This window comes from Lycium ferocissimum, chromosome 1 (assembly GCF_029784015.1).
Source record: "Lycium ferocissimum isolate CSIRO_LF1 chromosome 1, AGI_CSIRO_Lferr_CH_V1, whole genome shotgun sequence".
In the NCBI taxonomy this organism is placed as follows: domain Eukaryota; kingdom Viridiplantae; phylum Streptophyta; class Magnoliopsida; order Solanales; family Solanaceae; genus Lycium; species Lycium ferocissimum.
This window is the reverse complement of record NC_081342.1, coordinates 21,217,471-21,236,759: the sequence shown is the minus strand read 5'-3', so window position 1 is coordinate 21,236,759 and position 19,289 is coordinate 21,217,471. Positions and strand designations below refer to the sequence as shown.

Below are 19,289 nucleotides of genomic sequence, written 5' to 3'. Positions count from 1 at the left end.
ACCTAGTCGGCTTGCATTGTTATTCTCAGTATATATGTATATAGGTGGATGAGATTTCTTGATGTAGAGTCCATGGTGTTATTCTTACATTTGTCAGTATAGTCCAGTTATAAATTATATGTGGGCCACCCTGCATTCAGTGAGATTCAGGTACAAGTATAAGGGTGCCTGGTCAGAGGTCAGGCACTCATCATGACTCATCGGTTTGGGTCGTGACAGAAGTGGTATCAGAGCAGTTCCGTCCTAGGGTTATCTACAGATCGAGTCTAGTAGAGTCTTGTTTATGGGTGTGTTGTGCACCACACTTATAGACAGGAGGCTGCCGGACATTTAGGGTATTTTCATTCTTTTCGTCTTAGATCGTGCGATAGATCCGTGTGATAAGAATTCACTTTCTAATAAATTGTGCTGATTTCAGCGATGCCTCCAAAGAAAGCTACAGCTGCCCAGAAGGGCAAGAGAGCGACTGGTGAGGCAACTAGTCGTACTCAGCGGACTACCAGGGCTCGGGGCGTGTCTCAGAGTGAGACCTCATCTCAGACTTCGCATACCCCGCCTCCAAAGACCGCCCAAGGTGCCTCCGGTCCCTCGGCCGGATGCACCGGTCGGCAAGATATGTGGGATGCTATACAAACAAGTGACTAGAATGATAGCCGCTCAGGCTCAGCATCAGGGAGTGGGTGTTGATCAGGTAGACCGAGATATTAGTGCGAGGGTTAAGAATTTTCTTATTTTAGATCCCCAGAGTTCTCCATGTTGAGGCAGAATATGGACCCCCGGGACTTTATTGATAGCATGCAAAGGACTCTGAGGGTCATGCATGCTAACGAGGTTGAGTCAGTGGAGTTGGCTTCTTATAGGCTCCGTGATGTTGCAGTGCAGCAGTACCAGATGTGGGAAATATCTAGGGGAGAGGATGCCCCTCCAGCCATTTGGCAAGAGTTTTCAGATGCCTTTATTCGTCATTATTTACCGCCAGAGGCTCGGCGGGCTCGAGCGGATAGGTTCTTACATATTCAGCAGGGCAGTATGAGTGTTCAAGAATATAGTGTGCACTTTGATTCATTGGCTAGATATGCCCTAGTTATGGTGGCTGAGATGGAGGATCTAGTTCACCGTTTCGTGGTCGATCTAGGGCCATATTTGATTAATGAGTGTATGATAGCTGTGTTGCAACCAGGTATGGATATTTCGCGTATACAGGCATATGCACAGGATCTGAAGGATCGTAAGCGTCAGAGGAGGACAGAGCGAGAGCGTGACCGGGGCCATAGTAAGAGAGCTAGATCTTTAGATGATGTTGGCGAGTTTAGAGGAGGACAGAGATAGCAGTATCCCCGGTATCTATCCCATTCAGCGGCGAGTGCACCTCTGCGGTTCCACGTCAGAGATTTGATCGGCCTTTTTATTCCCTAGCGGGTCAGAGCTCTAAAGCTTCAGGTTCTCAGTCTAGATAGGAGTTAGGTCAGATGAGGCCACCTTTGCCACGGTGTGTCCAGTGCGGTAAGCTACATGCCGGACAGTGTCGATTGGGATCAAACGCCTGTTATGCTTGTGGCCAGCCCGGTCATATGATACGAGAGTGTCCATTGAGAGATGGTGTGGGTATAATTCAGCCCACAGAGTCCGTAGCTTATTCTTCTTCTTCTATACACCCTTCAGGGCAAGGTTCTCAGACACTAGTAGGATGTGGTAGAGGAAAGGGCAGAGCGCCTAGTTCGAGCGGTCCTCAGAATCGCATCTATGCATTAGCTGTAGACAGGATCGTAAGTCGTCTCCTGATATTATTAAAGGTATATTATCAGTCTCCTCCTATGATGTATATGCACAGATATACCCAGGTTCCACCTTATCATATGTTACTCCATTTGTGGCTGGCAAGTTTGGGATAAAGCCTGAATTGATTAAACCTTTTGAGGTGTCTACGCAGTTGGTGATCCAGTCATAGCTAGGCCAGTATATCGAGGTTGTGTAGTTATAGTTTGCAACCACCATACCATGGTAGATTTGATCGAGTTAGATATGATCGATTTTGATGTTATTATGTGTATAGATTGGTTGGCTTCTTATTATGCTAATGTTGATTGTAGAATAAAGGTAGTCCGATTTCAGTTTCCAGACGAGCCAGTCCTAGATTGGAAGGGTAATGCTACTTCGCCGAGTGGTAGGTTTATTTCCTACCATAAAGCAAGAAAGATGATCAGAAAAGGATATATCTATTACCTGGTTCGGGTTCAGGATGTACAAGCAGAGTCACCGACCCTTCAGTCTATCTCTGTAGTTAATGAGTTCCCAGAGGTGTTTCCAGATGAGCTTCCAGGCATTCCGCCAGAGCGGGAGATTGATTTCACTATCGATCTATTACTCGATACTCAGCCAATATCCATTTCTCCTTATAGAATGACACCTGCAGAGTTGAAAGAATTGAAGGAGCAATTGAGGGATTTACTTGAGAAGGGCTTTATTAGGCCCAGTACATCTCCATAGGGAGCGCTAGTATTATTTGTAAGAAAGAAGGATGGCACCTTACGAATGTGTATTGATTATAGGCAATTGACTAAAGTAACTATAAGGAATAAGTGTCCACTTCCGAGGATTAATGATTTATTTGCTCAGCTGCAGGGTGCCAGATATTTTTAAAGATAGACCTGAGATCGGGGTATCATCAGGTTAGGGTAAAGGAGGAAGACATTTCGAAGACGACATTCAAGACTAGATATGGGCACTATGAGTTTCGTGTAATATCATTCGGGTTAACTAATGCTCCAGCTGTATTTATGGATTTGATGAATCGTGTATTCAGACCTTTCCTAGATCAGTTCATGATTGTATTTATAGATGATATCCTGGTTTATTCACTGTCAGAGGCTGAGCATGCAGATCATCTATGTGCAGTGCTTAGAGTTCTTTGAGATAGAGAATTATATGCGAAGTTTTCTAAGTGTGCGTTCTGATTGAACTTTATGGCCTTTCTTAGTCACATTATTTCAGATGAAGGTATTAGAGTGGATACTCAAAAGATAGAGGCTGTGAGAAATTAGCCAAGGCCCATGACACTAATAGAAATACTTAGTTTCTTGGGTCTGGCAGGATATTATAGGAGGTTCGTAGAGGGATTTTCTTCTCTTTTAGCCCCGTTGACCAAGCTGACTCAGAGATCAGCTAAGTTTCAATGGACGGATGCATGTGAGCGGAGTTTTCAGATATTGAAGGATAAGTTGACCTTAGTACCCGTCTTGACTCTTCCAGAGGGAACTGTTGGCTATGTGATATATTGTGATGCTTCAGGTAGTGGGTTGGGATGTGTATTAATGCAACACGGTAAGGTTGTTTCTTATACTTCTAAACAGCTGAGGAAGCACGAGAAGAACTATCCAACCCATGATCTTGAGTTAGCTGCAGTGATCCATGCTTTGAAAATGTGGAGGCACTACTTATACGGTGTTTATGTTGATATCTATACCGACCATAAAAGCCTCCAGTAAATTTTTAAGCAGAAGGACTTGAACTTACATCAGAGGCGATGGCTAGAGTTGTTAAAGGATTATGATGTTGATATTCTATACCATCCTGGAAAAGCCAATGTTGTAGACGATGCTCTTAGTCGTAAATCTATGGGCAGCCTGTCATATTTGCCGCCGAAGAAAAGAGAGCTAGCCCGTGAAGTTTGTCAGCTATCAGTCTAGGAGTTTTATTGATAGATTCAGGTGACACCGGAGTTACGGTTAAGGATACAACGATATCATCCATGGTAGTCGAGGTAAAGGAGCATCAGTACGAAGATCCTATTTAGTTCATTATCGAGATATGGCTCCTCGGAAAGAAAAGACACCCTTTGTGATTTCAGGAGATGAAGTACTCAGTATCGAGGTAAATTATGTGTTCCTAATGTTGAAGGGCTTTGTCGGCAAGTTATAGGAGAAGCCCACTATTCCCGCTATTCTATTCACCCGGGCACAACAAAGATGTATCATGATATCAAGGAAGTGTATTGGTGGGATGGTATGAAGAAGGACATAGCGGAGTTTGTCGCTCAGTGTCCAAATTGCCAGCAAGTCAAGATAGAGCACCAGAAGCCCGGAGGTTTATTGCAGGCTATTGAGATTCCGACATGGAAATGGGAGGTAATTAATATGGATTTCATTGCAGGTTGGCCCCGTACGCAACGGAAGTATGATTCAATATGAGTCATAATAGATAGGCTTACAAAGTCAGCCCACTTTCTACCAGTCAGAACTACTTATTCAGCTGAAGATTATGCGAAGCTCTACCTTAGAGAGATTGTACGACTTCATGGTGTTCCTACAATTATTATTTGAGATAGAGGGCCGTAGTTCACAGCTAACTTCTAGAGATATTTTCAAAACCGATTGGGCAATCAAGTGAATCTTAGTACAGCATTTCATCCGCAGACAGATGGACAAGCTGAGCGTACGATACAGACACTTGAGGATATGCTGAAAGCTTATGTAATTGCCTTCCGAGGTAGCTAGGATGATCATTTGCCTCTTATTGAGTTTGTATATAATAACAGTTACCATTCCAATATTCAGATAGCTCCTTATGAAGCTTTATATGGGTGGAGATGTAGATCACCCATAGGATGGTTTGATGTTGGAGAGAATCAGCTAGTAGGCCCAGATTTAATACAGCAAGCGGTTGGCAAAGTGAAAGTGATTCAAGAAAGATCACTAGCGGTACAGAGTCGGTAGAAATCCTATGCAGATAATTGGTGGCGTAAGCTAGAGTTTGAGGTAGGCGATTGAGTCTTCCTAAAGATCTCACCTATAAAGGGAGTGATAAGATTGAGAGTGATAGAGAGACTCCGAGGTCTTTACTGGAGATTGAGAGTAATAGAGAGACTCGGAGGTCTTTGCCGGAGATTGAGAGTGATTGAAAGCCTCCGAGGTTTCTGCTAGAGAGCACGAGTGGTACATGGACTTCACGGGTCCCCCATAGGTCATGGCTTTAAGGCACTGCCTTTAGCATGTGTTTACGAGAGTGAAGTGAGAAAGGTGACTGTTGCATTGCATTGCATTCATCCACTCATACCTTTGACTGATCATTTGGTGAACTATATCTGTCTTGGTTGATTTCATGATTCCTTTACACTTTACTCGTATACGATACGTGACCATACCTGTTTGCTCTATATGCTACTTGTTAGTTTCCACTTCTTCATGCGTTATCTAATCATTGTCGGTCTATGATGCTTACTGGTACTAGTGTTGTATTGATACTACTCTTGCCGCACTTTTTGTTGAGTGCAGAGTATGATCCAGGCTCCAGTTCTACTCCCCGTGGCTGATACGCGAGGGTGACATCTTTCGGTCATTCAGGGTAAGCTACTTGGTCATTCGTGGCCCCTAAAGGACCCTCTTATTTAATTTTATTTTTTTATTCGACAGACAGTATGTAACCTTCGAGTATTTTCAGACTTTTATTCCAGACTATGTTTAGTGCTGTTGTACCCTTTGACCAGATTTTAGGGATGTCGTGACATTTCTAGTGATGATAAGTATTTAAGACTTGATAACTTCTTCTTCTTTTATTTTCCGCCTATTTAACTTGTTATTGGGAATGTAGTTCGCCTACTCGGGGGGATAGTGTAGGTACCACCACGACTCGTGAATTGGGTCGTGACATGTATGTAGTTGGGATGTTATCTAGCCTTGTCGGCTCTTATTCTTTTGATGTATAACACATGTAGCAGCCTAGTCGGCTTATACTATTATTCTCAGTATATATGTATACAGGTGGATGTGATTTCTTAACGTAGAGTCCATGGTGTTATTCTTACATTTGTCAGTATAGTCCAGTTATAAATCATATGTGGGCTACCCTGCTATTCAGTGAGATCCAGGTACAGGTACAAGGGTGTCTTGTAAGTAGAGGTCAGGCACTCATCATGACTCATCGGTTTGGGTCGTGATAGCAATAAATATCCCCATCTTTTCGCCGGGTCAGGTACCTTTCCCCTTGTTTCCTTCCCTATTGTCCGTTCGGGGATGAACAATTGTTCAATTGGTATCTGATGTAACGACCCGCTTGGTCGTTATGTGTGCTTTGATCATTATACTTTTGCTAGTACTTTCCCGAGGTTAGAAATAAGCAGACCTAAATAATTTAGTTGTGTTGTATGTTGTGTTTTATGACTTGTAAGTGACTCTGTGATGTGCTTTTAACTTGATTGTTTGTTGGCTTGTGTTCATAGGGCCTTAGAATGATTTTGAAAGACTAAGTATAAAAATATTGGAATTTCCGTGCTCATTAGTTCATAACGCCTCCTTGCAGCGAAAATTCGTCATTGCAGCGAGACCGTTGCAGCGAAGATAGGGTTCGCTGCAACGAAGGCTCCGTTCACTGTACGAGTCCGTTATAGCGAGACCTTGGTCGCTGCAATGAAGCCACTTAAGTCTAATGACGATTTTAAGTAGTTATTTCGTGCCTACACTTCTCATAATCCCCAAAACGGTTCCCCAGAGAATAGAGGTGCATTTCTAAGGCTAGGGCACTATTGTTCATCAAACGTAAGCCTGAATCACTAACTTTCTTCTCTTAATGTTCATACTAGATTCTTGTTTCAATCAAAAGACCCTAAATGGGAATTGAAGGGTAGAACACAAATACCAAGAAAACTCTAGAATATTAATGGGTTATTGTTTATTGTCTTTTAATGTTGTTTAATCAACTAAGAGTAGAGATTATCACTTCCTAGCATGAGAACTGGATATTCAATGATGGAAATTGCTTGTTGAGACCTAGAGTTCAAATAAAAATGGGAACTTTGGCTAAAATCAGATTTGTAGGGTTGAATTGATTATAGAACCTATAAATTGAGTTAATACTCCATTACTCACTTAGCATTATGATATCTAGACTTTGAACGTTCTGAGGCATTGCGAAAGGGAAAAGAGGTTGCGAAGTGATTCCATTGCTCAAATATGCTTTGAGGTAGGTTACGGTTTACTTGAGTTAGACTTTGATTAGTTGATTGTATATGTCGTAAAATTTATGGGAGAAGGCATGTCTAGGTTTTCGGACATAGAGTTTTGGGTGATCGTTGTTAGTTGTATGATTAAATCGTGTGAAGTGATTCTCCATTGTTGAGGCTGATAAACTTGAATTGTATTCTTGAGACCGTAGAAAGGGAGGTGTTCATATATACCCTTCAGAGACGAGTTGAGATAGCTACATATTATATTATCATTGAGCAGATTATCTGTGAGTCTTATTGTGACTTGTGATAGTTGATTATTCTTCATTGATGTTGACTTGATACGTATGCTTGAATTATTCTTGTGATGTGATTATGAGGCAATTACTGATGATGATTGGGATAGGACATATACATCTCTTAAGGCACATTTGACAGGGGGTGACGATGTAGCCTAGTTATGAGCTCATGGTCCGAGATCTGTCTAATGAGTGGTACATGGACACCATGGGTCCCCTGCAGGTCATGGCTATTTGGGAAAAACATTACCATTTAGCATGTGTGTATATACAAGGGAGATTTTTATCATTTATTGCATTACATTTGGCTTGTCTAGCTGATGATGATTGACGATGGATTCCTAAGTGAGTAATGTTCCGGGATACTTGTTGTGTTTTCATGTTGGTTGGGCCTGTCTGCTTATTCCATTTATTTTATGCATGATATTAATGTTAGTCGGCCTTTGATACCTACCAGTACGTGTTGTTTGCACTGACCTACACTTGCTGCCCTTTTTTTGTGAATGCAGATTTTGAGCCAGAGACGTCTTTCAAACCTCGCATCTAGTTGAGGTTATCCGTTACCAAGATCAGAGGGTGAGCTCCTATTCATGCCATGCCGCTAGAAGATATTTTCTTATTTCAGATGTCTATTTTCATCCTAGATATTATGTTTATTTTAGACAGTTATTTCTTCTCTTTAGACATTGTTGGTTAGAGTCCTTGTACGATGACTTTTAGATTTTGGGGATGTAATAGCTAGATTTCCGCACTTGTTATTTATTTATATTATTGTTAGATTATTTTATCATTTATTCGCGAGTAATGTTTTAAAATTGACTTAAGTAATTGGAAATGGGCTTGATAATGGGTTAAGGGATTGGTTCGCCCACTATAGGACTAGTGTGGGTGTCACTCACGTCTGTCTGGGATGTGACAGGTGTCCCTCGAGATTCGTACCACCGGTTCGCGCATAGTCGTAAAATGTATATTAAGCCGATGAGAGTGTCATTTAGGGGAAAAGGTGCTAAAATACAAAATGACCGGACGGGTCGTTACAATAATTATAAAAAACATTTCAAAGCATAATCACACTAACTCGCCCAGACTCGGCTGTGGGTATGTTCATTTGGCGGGTCATGTTGGGCATAAGCCATTTTACCTCATTTAAAAGTATGGGAAAACTTGGATGTATTTTAATATTTTTTTTTTTTGAAATATTCTTGATAAATAAATGAAAATCTTCGATTTGGTGATTAAATAAATTATAAAGAAACAAATAATTAAAAGAGGTTTTGAGTTGGACAGGATGAGCTATGACCCATTATTTAGTCCAAATTGACTTGCCTATCTGGACTCAAACCAAATATTTGGACAGGTTGCAATCGTCATTTTAGATTCAAGTCATTCTAGCCCGCCCAAATATAGCCTAGTCTACCCATTTGAAACTTGTGCATACAACCCTTTATTCAATATGTGTGTGATCACACATTCACGTGTGAGTATGTGTATGTTATAGTAAGTGGTTAAAGCCATATTAATTTGAGGAATCTAAAAAAAAAAAATAAGATGATAATCACTTATGGTAACAAATTAACTTTTAGAATCTAATTATATATTTCGAATTTTCAAAATCTTATCTTAGGAATTTGATTTTGTCTCACTCTGTAGCTATTTTTCAAGTTATAAAAGGATACTTGGTTAGCTTAATTATTCAAAGTGAGCATAGGAACACCAAAACACTATCTAATACTATATTTAGAGTATATCTTTAGAAAGAATAATGGCAAAGCTTTTGACTTGTGTCCTTCTTGTTGCTGCTCTGTTTCTTGGTAAGCAAGAATCTTTACTTTTTTTCTTTACGACTATAACATTCAATACATACAATATATTATTGTGCATAATACTTTCCTAATAATATCAATACTCATTATTGACCCTTCTTTTTATTTAATGCAGTTGGAACAATGGTCCTATCAGTTGAATCAAAAACTTGCTACCAAATACATCCAGAATTATTGTGCGACCAAGGAAAAGTTGAGCCAAAATGTTTGCCATTTTGCAAGCAAAAATTTGGACCCAATGCTGGTGGCCAATGCATTGAACAAGTTGGCTTTAATGGTCCTTTTTGTGCTTGCGATTATCCGTGCTAGTCACCCCTTTCTATTTCCGTTATATCTTAATGAACCTTAGTTATTTCTACATGGCATTTTGGCTATCCATCTTCATATGATAGTGATCTCAAAATAATAATGTACTTTATATTTTGGGAATTGTTTAATGCTAATTCTTCAATTATAGCGTCTGCCTTCTTTTGTTCATTTTTTTCTCATCTTCATCTACATAGGTGGTTGGTTACTTTTCAAATGAATGAATAGATATTTCTTTTTTATTTTGGAACTCAACTTAACGTTATTAATTATTACCACAAAATTTATTTATACTCCATCTTGCTATTTTACTTTGAGAAAATGGAAAAGTACGACCCAAATCCAAAGGCCGTGCAAGCACTTAGAGAGAGTTAACCCTATAGGCTTACCAATTTCATAACTCAATAATGGAAACATAAATTCAAACCAAACATTGCAATTTTCTGTGAGATGATCACTTTTTTGTCAGTGGAGACTTTTGTTTTTATCATAACTCATGGAGTAGAGGTCTGGTCAAGTCAATCTCTACCTTCACCTTGGTAGTGGTAGGTCTGGTCTTTGATAAAGTGGTCTTGCCAATGATGATGAGAGCACCTATAGGATCGACAATTCTTCTTAAGGCATCCCATTCAAAATAATGCCATGACAATTCTGGCAATATAATCACAGAGTAACAAGAGAAGTTTCTTTGTCCGGCTTAAAATCAGTGGTCCACTTTTGTAGTCTCATTTGCATACCACAAATAGTAAGGGAATTCCTGCTATAAACATTCCTAGGGTCTTTGTCCAAATTGAAATCAATGAAGGCATGGTGCATGTTATATGTGTTAGGGTTTTTGCTATGATTTTCTTACCATATATTTATTTTACTTTTCTCTTTAAAGAAAGACAAAGTATTACCATCATTGGTATTAGTTTTCCTAAAAGGAATATAAGAATCTTCCATATTCGGGTAACATCTCTTTTTTGGAGGACCTCTATATATTGAAGAATCCATCTGATACAACACAAAAAACACAATAGCATCCACAATGCAGTCATTAAAGAGTCTTGTTTAGGGGGAAATTATTCTGTCAATAGGATTTTATGCTTTTATAGTAGTTTTCTCGTGTGTAGGCCAATTGACCAGACCATATTAGAATAATATACTTGTTTTAATATAGTTTTCTTTGTCGTCTGGCTTATCATCGTTCAAGGTTTGTAATTATGAGCTTCCACATGCTGCCCTATTATTTTGATCCCAACAATATGCTTCAATTCCAACAACACCTTTAATCTTAATGTTATAATGTTTTGATTGAAATCAGTACGAATGAGATTGATTACGGGTTTGATTCTAGGAAACTTACCGATAATAGTCTGTCAGGATGTCCCCGCTAGCTTGTCATGTTCTTCTTTTAAATCTCACCACAGTTTTTCCTCCGATAAGTTCATATGGTCTGTGAGCTAGACCTTCCTCTTCGAGCTATTGTTAGGTTTCCCCATGATTGCCAAGAAAGTTAAAGGGATTGCTGGATTTGGGACTATGTTAATAGTAAAACCAGAGGCTGGAGAATTATTTGGGGCTGTTAAAGAGGGGTGGGGTGGGTAAGGGGGATCTAGGGCTAGTCAGTGAAGGGTCGGGAGGGAATGGGGGTGGTGGTTTTAAAGGAACACTGGTGAAATTCGGATTCATCTATGGTCGGAGATCAGGGGCGGACCTACGTTGGGGTTTTGGGGGGGAGGGGCACGTGCCCCCCATAACCTTGAGAAACTCTCTCTCTCTCTCTCTCTCTCTCTCTCTCTCTCTCTCTCTATGTATGTATATTATATATATATATATATATATCTTTATATACATAAAGGACCCGTTAAATATATTTCGTGGCCCCTGAAATGCAGAAGGCCTAACGGGCGTCTTTGGTGTAGCCGATCGCCAAAAGATTTACCACCTAGGTGACCTGGGTTCGAAACCTCACTATAGCATCTTTACTATGTTTTTCTTTTTTGCTTAAAGTCAACTGCAGCTTCTTTGCTATGCTTTTCTTTTTCTTTTTACTTCTTCTAATTCAACTTAGTTTCTAGTACTTCCACTTAGGAGTCCACAAGTTTACTTTTTCTTTATTTTATTATTTACTAGTTATTTATTTATAAATTGAGCCAAAATTATTTACACATCCTCAGTTTAATTTTAAAATCAATCTCCCTTTCGATTTTGAATAAAATATTTTCTACTTCTATCCCACGGAATGTTTATTTCTCTCAACTTTTTTATTCCCATTCATGTAATACCTTTATAAATTAATATTTTTATTATTTTCTAGGTGTTTCATCTATAACCTAATTAATGTTATATTATATTTTTATATATTTTAATTTAAATCCATTAATATTAGTTCTATTTTTTTATAATTGTTATTGTAATATAACGTGCATTAGGTATTACTTCCCTGTCTCTCTATTTGTGTTTGTGTTTGTCTATGTCAATTATGTATATAAAATTATAAAATTTTGAGTTTTGATTGTCATTAATTAGATATTTTTTAAAATTAAAATTAAATTTTATTTAAAATATAAATAGATAATATTTTAGAAAATTGTTATAAAAATTACAAATAGTATTTAGTAATAATATTTTATTACCTACACTAAATATATATTTACAAAATGACTAGTGACCCATGTTTTGCTTGAGAAAAAATGAGAATTTTGAAGTTTAAAATAGGCTTAAAACAAATTTCTTCTCTCAAAGACCTATTTTTCAAAGAAATTTACCTGCTTTTTTTTTTTATTTAAAAAAAAAAAGATTTTTTTGTTGTTGTTCAGAATATAAAGTCGAGACAAGTTTAAGCATGATGAATGAGGTATATTTATTATATTAAAATCAAAGTGGTGATAATCAATAATATTAAAGTTTCGCTGATAAGTTATTACAATCATCAAGTTTAAAGAGCAAAGATGACACTAATAGTTAGCCTGTTTAAAGGCAAATGTGCCCCTAGCGCGCTCAAATCCAAGGTCCGCTTTTGTAGGAGATGAGCGCAGTGATTACCGTTGGAACTTTTAGCACACAAAAGTTAGACTCAAATCAAGAAAATTTCTGTTTCCATTGTAGCTGAATGCTATTTTACTGTTTCTTTGTTATGCAAAGACTCGCCAAGGATCAAATTATGTTCAGCAAAGCGAAAAGAAAGTGAAGGTAAAGAAGAATAAAAAGGATAAAGAGAGCGAAAATGAGCATTTAAAGGATAACAATGAGCTAAAATTGACTATCCAAGACTCAAATGAATAAATCAAAGCACAAATGCAATACTCATAGATGGCATACTGATACTACAACTTTGGGACAAACAGGACAAAATCAAGAATAAAATCATCAATCACGGAAAACACCTTAAATGTTCAAAACTCCTAAAACTTGAAGCTAGAAGATAGTTAACACAAAAGCAGCAAATGCAGCAATGAAGATAAAATTAGCTGTGAGATGAAGCGGTAGTTCCACAATGCTTCCATCAAATGTGTTCCCACCAGTAGTCTTTGACTCTGTTCCCGCTTTTTTTTCCATTGATTAATTAAATTTTTAGTGCCTGGATCCTCAAAATGCAGTGATGACAGTTAAATAAAAGTATATGTATACCTGAAGGAATATATGGTGATTCTTTAGAAGAGTCCGCTGGAGGACTATCAGCAGGTGAAGCTGCTGGTCCATTTGCACCAGCTGTGGCGTAGGAAAAAAATTGCATTTCATGTCATTGAATTTGAAGGCTTTACTTTGATCATGCAAAATATTAGTGACAGAGATGTGAGATTTAACTTGTGTACACTGACACATTAAATAGTTTTTACATGTTGTTGTCTTACTAACTAGGTGACTAGTTCCCCTCATTATGGACAGTTACTTGTCATTGTATTTTAAACGATTTAATAATGTAAAATTTCTTTTAGTTACTTAAACTAGAAGAATCTGCATACCATTGCAGCGGCTCACAGGAGGAGTTTGCACATTGCATGCACTAGGAAGTGCAACAGCCAGAGTTTGGTTAATAGATGCACCAAAAGAGAAGCCACCACCATTTAACACTGAGCCAAGGCCCCGGGGCTGTGATGTGACAACCCTTGATAGCTGTGAGCAACAAGATGATGAGGGCGTTGTTGTGTTTCCTGTAACATAATTTAGACATGGCAACAAGCTCACCAGTACAGTAGTGCAGCCTGATTGTGCTCTGCCTCCATCCCATTGCATAAGCATCAGAGCCAGTGTCACGACCCAATTCGTGAATCATGATGGCACCTAAACTGTCCCCCCAGGTAGGCGAACCATTCCCAGATCATTTTAGTAATTTATAAGAAGTGTGCGGAAATAAACAATGATTTAGCTAACAGATTCAAATTATATAAATGATAAGTGCGGAAGTAATAATAACCCAAAATCTGGTCTGGACTAGTACAAGAGCCACTATTACATAGATACTAGTCTGATAGAAAGTACAAATCTCAAATATGGAATATAAAGTGGACAGTTAAATACAATGAAGAGTCTCTGGGTTATGGATCTAGCCAAAAAGGTCATCCTGGAATCGCTGTCAAGTAGACTCAGATCACTCTTGTAACGACCCGTTTAGTCGTTATCGTAAAAATTCTAAAATATTCACAACCGTGTCATCTTAGACCTTTCCGTTCGCTAAGTATTTCCGACAGACATCTAGCCTAGTGGAACCCATTGTACAGGAATGAATCAAACATCGAAATCCGGGTGAGGGACCCAGTCAAACTGCCCCAACGCTAAGCTGAGCGCTATAGCGGTCACACCCCAGCGGCCATGACCCTACTGAAGCGCTGGTGGGGTGGTGGCATCAGGCCGCTGGCTGGCTTGACGAGTGCTGAAGCAGTGACGCTGAAGCTGTGGGTCGACCGCTATAGAGGTGGCGCGCAGTTAAATTCCCTATTTAAGAATTTATTTCGGGAATTGGTCCCATTTTTCTCATAACCCTAAATTCCAGCCGCCCCCAGGTCTTTTTGGGAAGCCTAAAATCAGATTCGTTGGGTATGAAAATCCTCCTAACACCTTCTATTTCCTTCTTTCACCTAGTAAATTACTCCAAAAAGTCTTCACCTAGAGAGCTATCAAAATGGGTATTGCAATCCCTAGATTTGGAGGAATGTTGGGTTAGCTTATCTTTCATATGGATTCCATTAAGCAATCTTCCATGTTCTTCACCCTAGATTGGTTAATAACCTAGATTCCTACCTTCTTCCTTCTTGAAAATGAGTTATTCCATGAATCTTGGAAATGGGTTTTTCTAAAGGATAGAGTAAAATAGTAACTTGGTCTTGCAATAACTCCTTATGGATAGGGAAAAAAAGCTCTAGGTAATGAAAGCCTAGAAAATCTAAGGGTGGTCTAAATTCCTAAACTTTCCCTATCAAATCCGAAATCCCTCACAAGTGTGTTAATAGTGATTCCTATCCTTGGCTCTCGTGAGTTTTTCAAGTTCGTTCATGTGGGATACGACATGATGATCGAATTGAAAAATCAACGGATGTTCATGGAACCCGTTCGACTTTGAGGTAGGTTACGGCTTTTCTTTCGGTAGACTCCGATTAGTTTCCCATATTCATGTATTAGAAGGAAAGGAGAATGCATGTGTAGGAATTGGAGATTTGGGATGGAATCATAGGATGGTATTATTGTGCGATTTGTATGTTCGAGCTTGTGGCCTGTAGATTCCCTAGGATTTTTAAATTGATTTTTCTTGAGTATCGGTGGATTTTATGCAACTTGGAAGTAGTGGGTGGTACCTATTTTTCTATGTCTCATGATGAGAATTCTCGTAAGATGTGACTAACTTTGCTATGCCATTAATAGTGAATCTAATTGACAATTGGGCCGCTAAAATGTACCAACGAATATGAATTAGTTCTAGACTGAGTAGTAACAAATGTCTTGTGAGTAGAAGGTGAATTTACTTATATTAAGCTAATAGGCTAATAAAGGGAGAGTGGTAATAATGTGTTGTGACTTGATTGATCTATTGTGTTGGCTTGATGCCATGATTGGTTAATAGATATTGCGAACTGTTGTTACATCTTGATTGTGATATGGTGGTACCTTACTTTGACGTTGATGCGAGAATAGATTTTCGTATGACCTGTGTAGTTGTTGATGATATTGTTGGCATAGCCATGTTGGTACTTGTGACATTGATATATTATTGACGTACCCATGTTGGTACTTGTGATATTGAGCTGATTCTTGATGTTGACACATACATTTCACTCATTCTCATTCTTCATGATATACTGTTGAGACACTGTTGGTATTGGTGAAACATTGTGATGAGCTTGGCTCGGTTTTTAAATGAGAGTGATGTGAAAGTATGATATCCGATGTTAGTCCCGAAATCGTGGATTGAGTGAGTACATGGACTCCGTGGGTCCCACAGGGTGGTGCCGATGAGAACCTCCGTGGGCAAAGATTCGGGTCTCGTCTGTCTGTTGGGCAAAGATCCGAAATGAGTGACACTTAGACTTCGCAAGTCACCTTGGGTTGTGTACACAGCATTGCATTGTATTTGCATTCATACATCATTGCACTGCATTGCCTTATGGCTTATATTAGGATGATCTAGTGATTTACTTGTGTCATTGGGTTCGATTTGGATATATTGAGACTTGGCACACTTGGGTTTAGACGTTCTACTTAGGTGATGACATGTACTTGGTTATGATTATGATTGTCTTATACTTGTTAATCTATCTCTTAGACCGTTCGTAGGAGCAACTATAGGTTTGGCCTACAGGAGGATGTGGGATAAGGAATATCTTAATGATGAGTGGACTCCTATATTAAGAACGAATGGCATAATGGTATATGACTAGCGTGAAACTGTTGTGGAATTGATTGGTGGCTATTATAGAAGAGTTTACATGATTATAAGAGTCCTGATATCTTAGCAATTGGTAAATAGATGTATGGTATTGATCTAGTTGTTTATCCTTCTTATTTGTGAATTTTTTACTGATATGTGTTTCTAATCATTGTCGGCCTATGATACTTACTCAGTAACATTGTCGGTCTATGATACTTACTCAGTACGTGTTGACTGTACTGGTACTACTTTTGCTACACCTTTTTTGGGGTGTAGAGTGTTTCAGGTGGTTGATTGTGTCATGTTCGGAAGATGCGCGGTGCCTGTCTTGAAGGCCTCCTCCCACTTCACTCCGGGATGGAGGTTGGGTCTTAGAGTTTTGTTGTAATCTGGATTACTTTAGTCGCTCTTGTACTAGTCTAGACCAGGTCGTGGGAATCAAATGGGTCTTTGTATTTATTTAAGCTGTTGTAATCACTTCCGCAAACTCGGTTAGTTGAATAAATGGATTTTCGCTGTTAATTATATGCATATGGGTTAAAATGAATCTTTTTTTTTGTTTAAATAGTATATTAATTTGATTGAGGGTTCGCTTACCGAGATAGAAAAGGTAGGTGCCCGCACCACTCTAAATTGGGTCATGACAAGTTGGTATCAGAGCCTCGGTTACCGGTCTCACAAGTACAAGAGCAATATCTAGTAGAGTCTCGTGGAATGGCACGTAGACGTCCGTGCCCATCCACGGGAGGCTATAGGGCATTTAGGAAATTTCTTTTTTTTCTTTCAAATCGTGCCACTTCGGTCAAATTGGTATCTCGGTGTGCCCAATTAGTATCTAGACGCTTCCAATTGGTATCTACCCATGAAATCTAGTCGTATTTCGGGATCAGACCTAATATGTATTGGGTATGGTTGAGTTAAATTTTAGTTGCGAAAGTAATTCGAGCATGGTATGATGTTACTACTAGTTGTTGTGCTCCAGCGGTCAGCCCACCACTGTGACGTTACCGCTACAACGGGTAGACCACCGCTGAAGCGGTACCCTCCTATTCTTCCTTGACCGCTCATGTGGCTCCCCTACAGTCGAAGCGGGACTGCTGTAGCGGTCTGAGAGACCACTGAAGCGGAGCCCCTAGGTTCAGAGACCTGAGACTTCTCCCCTGTTTTTAGCTTGTTCTCCTGTTCACGCCATCCAACAGACCAGATAAAAATAGCAACAACACCAAACCATCGATAATATAAAACAAGCCCGACAAGGGCAAGGATCACTCAAGTCATTACTACAAACCCAAATACCATTACCGAAATGAGAAACCAGATAGTTCAACATTCAAACAAAATATCCGGACATTAGCCCCAAACAAGGCTAACCAAAACCAAAACGACATTATCCAAACTGAAGAAGCAAACAAACCAAAGAAAAAGAGAATTGTTCCAACAACAAAGCCCGACATGGTCAAGCATAATACCATCATGATAAAAAAGTAAAGGGGTAGGGCGGAGGGGGGGGGGACGGGGGAAGATCTCTAAGCCACCCGTCCGCTCGGGGCCCCTACACTATTTGAATTACCAGCATACTCCACTGATCTGCTCCTCCTGCCACTCCCCTTGACCTGACTCACAAATGAGTACCGGTCAGAGTCATCCTCATCCTGCACAGGCATCTCCTCGCTGGGGTACATCTTTCCCCATAAGCCCTTGATACCTCTCCAAGCCCTCAAGTGAACCTTGTCGCGAGACTTGTTCTTGGCCTGATCCTTCTCAAAATCAGTATGAAGCTAAACGTGGTCTGCAGCCAGAGAAGTATAAATAGTCTGCAAAGTGGTGAGTGTGTCGCGTCCCGAACCATGGACTGGGCGAAACGCGGCACTCGGTTCCATACTGCATGTGACCGAGCGAACCACATGGCTTGCTGAATCATCATAAGGCATACATGAGCGGAAATATAACATAAAACATGATGGGCTTTAAGAAAAACACATGAAGTCATAACAATTTATAAAATACTTGTTTTAAAATATGAATGCTGAAATACCATGAATCGAGCCAAGAATGGCTAAACAACTCTGAATATCTGACCCAACATAATTGTATAGTATAGTCTATGAAACCTCTAACATGAACATAAGTTTTCTAAACATACTTGCTGGGACAAGGCCCCCAACATACCTTTAAATGCATAGCTAATAACATAAAGATAACTGACTAAACTCCGAAGGAGATGGGGCTCACCAACAAGCTGATAAGTGAGTCATCCTACTAAGCAGATGCGTCGTCCTGTAAATCAGTACCTGCATCATGAAATGCAGGGCCCCAGGCAATAAAAAGGGGATGTCATCACATTGAATGTGCTGGTACGTAAAGCAACTGAAAGAAATAACATGGGACATGGAATAACATGATAAGAAGTGAAACTGAAAGCCTAGTCATGAGTAAAACATTGTAAGTAGGGAGAGCATTTCATAAACCGACAACATGATATCACCACGTGGGTACGTGGAGTCTGGTCCCTTGCCGGACTAGCAGAGCCCCCATACCTTTCCAGGGTATAAGGTGTAACGTGCCTGATGGATCCATTCAGTGAAAAATTAAGGAATCGTCCTAACTGGGTGGAGCGATCCTTGTCCTACGGAGGCTACGTACTTTCAGGCTATCTGAGCCTTCTCGGTAATTTGTGCAACTCCTAAAACATGAACATGATATAGTTGGCTAAGAAGCCCATGATTTTTGTGAATTAACTTGTAAATGACTTGTAATCATGATTTCATGAAATAACTTGTAAACATGATTTCATGAAATAACTTGTATTTAGCATGTATGGATCTTGAATCATGGCATGAAGGTAATTATATAATATTTCATGAAAACTTGTAGAAATGTAGAATATTCATGAAATAAGCATTTTTATTTAAAAACATGCATGCAAGAACCCATGGAATACAAGATATGGGTTTTCATGGATTACGGACAGGTACTCAATAATCATAATAAAATATCAAGAACACAATGAGGAATTTATAACAATTTAATACATAGTACAACATAAGGCATGGACCTAGGGTTGTCATAAACGTGGT

General features: G+C 39.3%; 2 protein-coding genes across 2 annotated transcripts; one reads left to right on the top strand and one right to left on the bottom strand.

Moving 5' to 3' along the window:
- Nucleotides 1-8,927: 8,927 nt before the first annotated feature.
- LOC132029330 (putative defensin-like protein 120) lies at nt 8,928-9,518 on the top strand. Its single transcript, XM_059418633.1, has 2 exons — nt 8,928-9,047; nt 9,175-9,518. Exons 1-2 carry the CDS (start codon nt 8,999-9,001, stop codon nt 9,366-9,368), a joined length of 243 nt encoding a protein of 80 aa, XP_059274616.1. The 5' UTR covers nt 8,928-8,998; the 3' UTR covers nt 9,369-9,518.
- A 3,110-nt stretch (nt 9,519-12,628) lies between these two features.
- LOC132060461 (non-specific lipid transfer protein GPI-anchored 5-like) lies at nt 12,629-13,604 on the bottom strand (the record flags this gene model as incomplete). The annotated part of the gene is made up of 3 exons (XM_059453500.1): nt 12,629-12,895; nt 12,981-13,061; nt 13,316-13,604. Coding segments are annotated over 3 exons (498 nt in total), but the record flags the coding sequence as incomplete, so codon positions are not given.
- Nucleotides 13,605-19,289: the final 5,685 nt, after the last annotated feature.